This window comes from Theobroma umbraticum, unplaced genomic scaffold (genome assembly GCF_002168275.2).
Source record: "Theobroma umbraticum cultivar Fairchild unplaced genomic scaffold, ASM216827v3 scaffold_50.0, whole genome shotgun sequence".
NCBI classification, from domain to species: Eukaryota; Viridiplantae; Streptophyta; class Magnoliopsida; order Malvales; family Malvaceae; genus Theobroma; species Theobroma umbraticum.
The window spans coordinates 5,360,662-5,369,990 of record NW_018397261.1 but is presented as its reverse complement, the minus strand read 5'-3'; the positions used below and the strand labels follow the sequence as shown (position 1 = coordinate 5,369,990).

Sequence of the window (9,329 nt, the reverse complement as noted above, 5' to 3'; positions counted from 1 at the left end):
GTGTTGGCATTACTATATGGGGGAATCAAGTTTGAGATGCTTTTGTTTCTTTCTTTTCTGTTGTATCATGTTGTCATGTTTGCATGAATGAAGCTTGTAATATAGTCACTGTACAAGTACAACTGCTTTCATTCCAGCATGCAATTAAATGAGTTTTGGAAAGTTTTTCCAGCCATTAATTTGCTTTCTGCCTCTTTTTGGTCTGAGTAAATTTGTTCCTTATTCTCATTAAATTTGCTGCAGCTTTGTCAAGTTTGTTCCATTTTCTGTTCAAAAAAAGGCACACACAAGTTCAGCTGAAAAAGGCACTACAGTTTAAGTTCATTAAATAAACTTTAACCTTTTATAGAATCAAATATTAAATTGCCGACCTGTATATAAAATTGACAATCATTTATATTCCCTGGTAATTAATTCATTCCATATATATAAATTGGGATTGACAACTACTTATTACACATTTCCACTTTTAGATCTAATAAATTTACATATTTTTATAAATCAAAACCAGTAGCTAGAAATTCAATAAGAGCAGAATGCTAGTGTGATTTGAAGTAAGCCAGGAGGCCAACGAGAGGTGCATTGATGTATGTGGTTGGCTCCGAGTGTTCAAAATCGACTCTGGAATCATCATAAGAATCCTTAACATTAGGTCCTCCAACAACAGCTCCTGTTAGCAAATTGGGGTTAGAATTGTTGCTAGAAAAATAGGTTCCTCCGCCTCCACAGTCAATGTGTTGAGGATGTTGACTAATCGAAGGCAAAGACGAGCCCCGATGATGTATCATTTCCGGGAACTTCTTGCCATATCCCACCATGTAGGACATGTTCAATGGATTGCTTCCTAATATGTAATCCACCTGCACCAAATTCCGAAAAACATTTGGACTGATATGGTTTTTGATTGGTGTTCATTTCAGGAAGTTTGGCTTAGGTATTGATTTCATATATACCTGGCTTCTTGCAACTTGAACAAGACTGGCAGGCGTGGCAACAATATCATCGCCACAATAGATCACTCGATTGGCTTTACTTAGAGGGCGACTGTGCACAAGAAGAAGGAAGGACAAAGCAGTTACACGCTGCATATTGCTTCCTCCGGGTTTAATAATGAGTCCACCTGATGAGATATATATTATGTATTTGCCAAGAAAAATAAGGACTAACAATTAATATTGTTGAATTTTGGAAATTATTCAATTGCACCCAAATTAAGCCATAGGTAAATATACACTTCAAAATAAGCTAGAATTGAACATTATTTAAAAAAATAAATAATTTTAAATGCTGTCAGTCTAAGAAAGAATTAAGAATCTAGGATTAAATTCTGCCTTCACTAATATATGAAGGTTTATAGAAAAGGTAGTTACCCTTTCTTTTGCATATTTATATTCCAGTCATTGGACTCCAAAAAAATAAAGAAAACACAAGAAAGTCTTGGATTAGTTGATACACTTCCTCTTTGACTTTTTAAAGTCAAATATTTTAATTTTTGACATATTTATTAATTAAACTTTTTGCCAAAAAAAATAAGCCTTTAAAATTTTAAAATAATAGGTTTTTTTATTTTTTATTTTAAAATTTTAAAATTTTAAATTACTATCTTGAACCATCATTATCAAGTATAAAGAACTTGGATTTGTTTTACCCTTTGTTTTTTTTATTTATTTAAAAAGAAATCCCTTCTGTTATGCATCTTTAGCAGAAATTCCTAATTAAGGCCACTTGGTGCGTTCAAAGAAAAACTTTAAATTCCAATGCCTAATACTATTGGCTTTGGTAAGAGAAAATTAATAATTTACCTGGTGTGTAGGAGACTGATGCAGTTGGTGAATTAGGCAGCAGAGAGCATACAAACATGTCGGCATTGATAACAGAAGGAGTTTGACTCTTAATCAACTGCCAGTGGAGAAAAGAACGAATATTAGATTGAGTTAAAAAGTTTGCGAGACTTTCTTACAAGAAGAAAAATTCAGTAAATATATATGTACTTGCCTTGGAAACAAGTATGTTGATCCCAGCGTGCTTGGTATCCCATCCAAATTCCGCATAGCTACTACTTTTCTCCAAGCTGTTAATGTTGTCCAAAACATAATTCGAATAATAGGGAGCCCTAGTTGCCCTGAATAACCATGTTGCTCCCCAAAGTAATTCATCCTGTAATGCATTTCCAGTTCCACTCAGGCGTTACATTCGAGATTTGTGACTGAAGGTGAGTAATTGTACTGGAGAATTTGAATGTTTATCTTTTCCCCGAGAAAGGGCACTAACCTCATATCCACTGTAATCGCAGTAAAATGGGCACACCCATGGTCCAAGGCTATCATTGTAGGATCCCCTGTACGTATCTGCAAATTCGAAAACCTAATCCGAGCACAATTGTTACTCATTGAACATGTTCCCAGCTATAATTGAAAATATTGAAGAAATTAGTACTACCACGTACCATTCTTGCTCTTTTGAGGAGCCTTGCGGAATATTCACGATTAATAGGTCTAAACACCATCGAAGAGGCTGCAAGCGCAGCAGCTATCTCAGCCGAAACTTCTGACCCTGGAAACTGTTTACTGACTGCATATGGGGTTCTAGGGGTGTCCATGTCTTCAGGCCTCTCCCAGCAGTTGTGATCACCATTAGGATCGCCAACTTGAGCAAAGATAAAGCCAGGGATGCTTGTGGCTTTAAGGAAGTAATCGGTTCCCCACTGAATTGCCTCCAATGCATGTTGCAGATCTGAGCCCATGGATTGACCAAACTCTAGTACACTCCAAGCTAGCATAGTTATGGAGAAAGCCATTGGAAAATTGAATTTAACGTTATCACCAGCATCATAGTAACCTCCCACCAAATCAACCTGAGAATGAAAAAAGCATATATAAAAAGTGCAGAAATTATTAAAATTTGATATTTTTTAAAAGTTTGTTTTACATAAATATAAAGATTCGGGAATAAGAAATATATCAAATCTTACTATTATCACAATCTGACGTTATTATAAATTTTTAAATAAAAAAATAAAATAAAAAAAAAAAAAAAAAAAAAAAAGAAATTCTCTTATACTTCTATCAAGCACGAATGTCATGACATAAAAAAACTTAGACACACGCATATGATGGCACATATATGTTCAACACTTACAATTAGTCCAACATAACTCATCCAAAGATCTTTTTTAGCACATGGTTGCTTGAATCAAACATGTGCAAATTAAAAAACAAATATCAATTGCTCTTTACGTTACCGCTCATTTCATCATTTTGCTTGACACTTTAAAACTCTTGATAATGTAAATCATCATCGTTAGACTTGGGAGTTAATTTGGTTAGTATTCTCATGCATAAACTATCTGCTCTTATTGTGTACGTCTTTGGACAAAAAGTGTTTACGAATATTGCCTTGGGAAATTCCAACCTTTGCCTGAGAGGGAAACATAGAAAGACTTACACCAATCTCAAAGCCATCGCGAAGGGCAGAATCCTTCCTCCAGGTCATCCTTTGAGTAGGGGGTAACTTTCCGGACCTCTGGCCTTCAAAGAACAAGATACTCTTCGTTAATGCGTCACCATAATCATGTGAAGCTACCCTTGCCACCAATCCCACCGCCATTGCCGCCACTCCAAACACTAATAGCCTTTGTAATAGACTCATGATTAAGCCTTTCCGCTGTCTTAAAGAGGTTCAGTTAATCCCTTTAATCTCTTTCTCTCTACCCCTTTCTGTCCAAGCAAGAAATGTATATGTACACGTATATGCCTTAGTGCTTCAATTTCAAATTAAGATGAATCTATCTATAAATGGACTATGAAATAAAGAAAGACTAAAGATCACCAAATCACTTTGTAGAGAAGCTTGCAATTCTTTAGTCCTTAAAAGAGAGATTTCTTTTCAAACAAAAAGACTTATTGCAGGAAGGCTTAGTGCTTCAATTTCAAATTAAGATGAATGTATCTATATATGGACTATGAAACACAGAAAGACTAAAGATCACCAATCACTTTGTAGTGAAGCTTGCAATTCTTTAGTCCTTGAAAGAGAGATTTCTTTTCGAACAAAAAGACTTATTGCAGGAAGGCACGAGCGGAGGCTGCGTGTACGGTGGTGAGCGCTAGTTTCAGTGTATATATATGGAATTTTGGTTACGTGGTCGCCTTTGTCTATCAGACTCATACATAATAATACTTCTATTATTTATTAAAGTACAATCGTAAAGGAATTCTGTTATCTAGTTGGATATGTTTCAAATCATTAATCAATTAATTGAAATCCCTTCCTTTTTATTAGTCAATTTGCAGATGGCAAAAAGTATTTCATCATATTAATATAAGTTTTTTATTCTTCCAAGCCCGTATAAATCAAATTTTTATTTTTTTAAAAGATAGGCGCTTTGTATTAAGTTTCAAGATATGTACAATTACAAAAGAGTGACCAACATATTGGTTTAGGAGAAGTAAATTATTAATAGATAAACTTTATCTTGGTACTTAAATTTTTTTGTATTAAATTAAGTATATTTAGAGATTTAATCATCAATATATATATATTGGTAATTAGATTTAATTAACAATATTTTATAACTAGAAAGCAACGTCGTCTTTCAGTTTAAATGTCAGGGGCCAAACCCTCTGTCGCTGCAACTTACCTGGAAGTTACTTTTATACCAAAAAATTTTAGCTTTTCCTTTTTCTTCATTCAATTCTAATCTCTTCCAACTTTCAAGTCCCCATGCTGGCCGGCTTCCATACCATAGATTCCAGTGCACTCCATAGCCCAATGACCATTGAAATTCGAAGTCCAAGTCAGGGGAAAAGATTTAGCCCAAGGTAACTTGGGCTTCAAAAACATGTTACAAGTAGATGTGGGCTGCAGCCCTTCATGGTATACAACTACTAGAATGAGAACAAGATCAGGCTCGTTAAGAAAGCTCAATTCAGAAAAGATGGATCTAAGCCCATTCGATGACAAATGGTGCCAAACCCACCACACGGGAGTTTCTACTTTTATTATTATAAAATTCAAACTGATGAATTATTATGAAATTAATTACATGGATATAACATACTAAAAAGAGGTTATGTAAGGATAAATCTAATGTGTTAATACTATAAGAAGGAGCTCTCTCTTCTTCTTTTTTTAATTAGTTAGGAAAAACAAAATTTCACTTTAATTAGATTTGTTTTTGAAATATAATGTCGAAATCAACTAAAATTAAATTATGCCTCAAATAATACTAAAGAGTATATGAAGTGTAACTCTTTTAAGAGGAATTAAAATCTAGTAGTAAATGAGACAAATTCAAGAGACGTTTCAAAAACCAAAGATGATGTGGTTGTACCTACCAAGTACCAAATGTCTGATTGAAGAACCCTTTGGAGTAGTAGTAGTATATTCAAACAAGTAACAATCACATGCCGCATCATGACTTATGGAGGGATGGTTAAAAGGGGATGCTAATGGTCGTTTGCTTTCTCTTTTTAATTCTAAAAGGATGATGGTCTTTGGCAAACATGTTCCCCTGAAATCTATTCAACATCTTGAAGGCATTGCTCTTGGTCAAAGCGAATTGATAGCCTTTGCGCATAGCTCAGGGGGCACTGTTCCCTCTCCAACAAGAGTTCAATCTGCAACTTTTGAATAGAAATATATCCAGAGTCAAGTCAAAACAGAGAAAATTTTAAGCAAGCTTTTCCCCTATGCTTCAGTACTTATTTCCATTGTTGAAGATCAAAATTACTTGTCAGACTTTGAATTTTTGACATCCCTTACAGATGGATATCTTAATACTCGAACAATTACTTATTCAAATTAGAAGTAATTATAACATACTTGTATATCCTTCCTGCGATCTATTTCTTTGAATTTTCATTTGATTGAATTGTAAAGTGAACAGTTCGCTTGAACTGCAATTTGCAAAGCACATGGTGCAGCCAGCTTTTATGGTCGTGTGGACACGAGCGATGGAAGAATAATGGTTGCTGCCTTTCAAGGAACTGTTTGCTTCCAATTTACATGAGCTCAATATACTCAAACAAATGCACATAAAAATAACAATAATAACTATTTCGTACCTCTTTGTGTAAGGAACATGTTCTGAATATCTGAAGTCCACTCAACCATTTGCTTAACAGCTATGATTTGCAGTTTTCAGCTTAATTGACAGTAGCCATTCATTCGTTGGCAAGGAAACTAAAAATTGATCAACTTTTTGCCATGTCAGAGTAGATGAAAAGAGAACAACCGGGAATAAAGAGCAAGATCCTAGAAATGGTCCTTGAGTTGACATTAAGCAAATTAATGAATTCAAGCAATCTCATATATGACATTGTCACAGGTCAGAGTGTTTATATCATATCAGTTAATTATCACCGACCCGAAAATAATTTGACATGGCAAGCTCAAAAGTCCATGCAACTCATTTTTCTCCTGACAATCCAAGGTTCTTTTTTTTTTTTTTCCCAAAAACGTTTTTAAGTCTCTGGTTTCCTTGATCGATAATACTAATGTTTTATTTCCTGTTTACGTAAAGAATGATAGCACAATGTTATTTAATAGTAATACTACATAGTTAGCAAGCAAAGAAAACTTTTTAGTGCATCTTCTTTGTATCTTGCATTTGCATTTATTATGTCATTCTCTGTTTTGCAAACAATCTCGTCAATCAGTTCATCTCCTTTTCTCCCACTACTTTAAGATATCCCTTACTAAGATATGACACTTTAAAACTCAATCACCAGATAAAAGAAAGCAAAAAACGATCACCATTGGCCATGGAGGTCATGATATTGTTAATCTTTTTAATATCATTCACTTCAATTTTCTCCACTGCGCTCGCCAGGGGTTGTCGAAGCAATATATCATGGTGGTGTAGCAAAACGCCTCACCCTGAACCCTGCAAATATTTCATGCCCCACGGTTCTCACCGTTTTGCACCCAGACACATGACTGAATTTCGGAACATGATGGTCCGAGTAGCCTTGGATCGAGCCGTCGTGGCCAAAAAGAATGTCTTGGAGTTTGGACAGAGTTGTGAGAATCGACACCAGAAGGCGGCATGGAGGGATTGTCTCAAACTTTTCGATAATACCATTCTTCAACTCAACCTTACTCTACAAGGCCTAGAGACCGGGGGGAGGATTAGCTGCAGTGATTTTGATGCACAAACTTGGCTTAGCACAGCCTTGACCAATATCCAAACATGCGAAGCGGGGTTCATAGATTTCAATGTTTCAGACTCCTCTACGCCTATGACATCCAATAACATATCCCAGCTTATTAGTAATAGTTTAGCCGTTAATGGGGTTTTCTTGCATACGCAAAACCATACAGAAGTTTCTCCTGGTTGGCTTTCGTGGCATGACAGGTGGCTACTAGCATCGGAATCGACAAAAGTAAAGGCACATCTTGTGGTAGCAAAAGATGGTTCAGGAAATTTTAAGACCGTTCAAGCTGCTCTAGATGCTGCAGCAAAGAGGAGAAGGACCAGCAGGTTTATCATATATGTGGCAAAAGGTGTTTATAGGGAGAATATTGAGGTTGTCAATACTAACTATAACATTATGCTGATTGGTGATGGCATGAAACGTACAATAATCACCAGCAGCAGGAGTGTTAAAACAGGTTACACAACCTACAGCTCTGCTACCGCCGGTAAGAATTTTTCTTTCCTCCCTCTCTTTTGTTATTTGAATAGTACTACTATTTTATAATGCATTGAACTTTTTAGGGGTGATTTTCAACCTGAGACATTTCAGGGTCTCAAGCCGTTCTTGGCATGATCTCCTTTTATGACTAAACTTTAAGTATCTGACTGTAGGCATTGATGGCCCTGGATTCATTGCTCGGGACATTACATTCAGCAACACAGCCGGTCCAACAAAAGGTCAAGCAGTTGCCCTCCGTTCAGCATCGGATCTCTCAGTCTTCTATAGATGTGCCATACAGGGATATCAGGACACCCTCATGGTACATTCACAGCGACAATTCTACAGAGAGTGTTACATCTATGGCACTATAGACATCATATTTGGTAATGCAGCGGCAGTCTTACAAAACTGCTCAATCTTTGCCAGAAGACCCTTAAAGGGACAGGCAAACATAATCACAGCACAAGGCCGTGGTGACCCTTACCAGAACACCGGGATCGCAATCCATAATTCAAGAATTTTAGCAGCAAATGATCTTAAGCCAGTGGTTCGTGCATTTAAAACGTACTTAGGGAGGCCATGGCAGCTGTTTTCTCGAACAGTTGTCCTGAAAACTTACCTGGGCAGCTTAGTTAGTCCTGCAGGATGGTCGAAATGGGGCGATTCTAACTTTGCCCTTGACACATTGTATTACGGAGAGTACAAGAATAATGGCCCAGCTTCTTCAACTAGATATAGGGTCAAATGGCGAGGTTTTCATGTAATAACTAGCCCAAATGTGGCGTCACGTTTCACTGTTAATAGCCTTATTGCTGGCAGGTCATGGCTACCGGCAACTGGTGTGCCATTCACTGCAGGCCTCTGAAAATGTCCTACTATATGTGTACAGGGCAGAATTATATTCATTATATTTTTTTTACTTGATTTTTCTGTTCATTGTGAATACATTCTTAAGTTAATTATGAATAATATGCACTTGAAATTATTTTTCTTTGATACTACAATATATATTAATATGTGGATGTAGAAATTAAATGATTAATACTGAATTTATAACTTTCTAATCAATAGAATCTGGGCCTGGCCTACCGATTGCTTATCTATCAAGGTCGAGAATTGTTTCTTCACCTGAATTGGGTGAAAAACTTGAGTTAAAGGACGGGCAGGAGCCCAAGATGAGCTGAAAGGCTATAGCCCTCGGGCAAGATAGGAGACAGGGAAAGAGCCCCGGAAAACCCAGAAAACTAGGCCCAAAGCCCAACGTTCATCAGCCGAAGAGCCCCATAAAAAAAGAAGGGGTTTTGTCCAGGACATAGACAAATCCAATCATGCTCAATGGCAACACCCACAACCTTACATTATAATTTGTGATGATGATTAGACAACAACAGGCACGCATTTGACCGTTTCTGGCTTAGCATTATTATTTATAAAAACTTGGTTGTTCATGGAACCATCTTGAATTCTTCATCTTTTCCCTCCGTACTACAATGAAAACCCAATATACATAATATATATATATATATATATATATATATATAGAGAGAGAGAGAGTAGTTGGAAGAACATTAATCACAGATAAATATAATTTAATTAAAAGAAGTTCTTCTGGAAGTATCTATAGTTACCATTCATTGCCATCATTTAATTATACATGAACCAAATTTTGAATGGACTAATTAATATAGT

At 36.1% G+C, this 9,329-nt stretch overlaps 2 protein-coding genes across 2 annotated transcripts; one reads left to right on the top strand and one right to left on the bottom strand.

Annotated features, from left to right (window-relative positions):
* Window positions 1–414: 414 nt before the first annotated feature.
* On the bottom strand, window positions 415–3,702 carry LOC110417680 (endoglucanase 8-like). The gene is made up of 7 exons (XM_021430145.1): window positions 3,445–3,702; window positions 2,447–2,854; window positions 2,272–2,364; window positions 1,996–2,157; window positions 1,803–1,899; window positions 954–1,120; window positions 415–860 (listed from the first exon to the last, which is right to left on the bottom strand). Exons 1-7 carry the CDS (start codon window positions 3,646–3,648, stop codon window positions 540–542), a joined length of 1,452 nt encoding a protein of 483 aa, XP_021285820.1. The 5' UTR covers window positions 3,649–3,702; the 3' UTR covers window positions 415–539.
* A 2,733-nt stretch (window positions 3,703–6,435) lies between these two features.
* On the top strand, window positions 6,436–8,594 carry LOC110417677 (putative pectinesterase/pectinesterase inhibitor 33). The gene is made up of 2 exons (XM_021430142.1): window positions 6,436–7,644; window positions 7,811–8,594. The coding sequence occupies exons 1-2, from the start codon at window positions 6,765–6,767 to the stop codon at window positions 8,503–8,505; spliced, it is 1,575 nt and encodes a 524-aa protein (XP_021285817.1). The 5' UTR covers window positions 6,436–6,764; the 3' UTR covers window positions 8,506–8,594.
* The last annotated feature ends 735 nt before the right edge of the window (window positions 8,595–9,329 follow it).

Excerpts from the sequence above, each read along its gene's own strand:
- LOC110417680 (XM_021430145.1), bottom strand. The coding sequence starts at position 3,648 with ATGAGTCTATTACAAAGGCTATTAGTGTTTGGAGTGGCGGCAATGGCG. Across the intron at positions 2,158-2,271 it reads GCGATTACAGTGGATATGAG|GATGAATTACTTTGGGGAGC; the intron begins GTTAGTGCCCTT and ends AATGCATTACAG. Across the intron at positions 1,900-1,995 it reads TCAACATACTTGTTTCCAAG|TTGATTAAGAGTCAAACTCC; the intron begins GCAAGTACATAT and ends CTCCACTGGCAG.
- LOC110417677 (XM_021430142.1), top strand. The coding sequence starts at position 6,765 with ATGGAGGTCATGATATTGTTAATCTTTTTAATATCATTCACTTCAATT. Across the intron at positions 7,645-7,810 it reads CTACAGCTCTGCTACCGCCG|GCATTGATGGCCCTGGATTC; the intron begins GTAAGAATTTTT and ends ATCTGACTGTAG.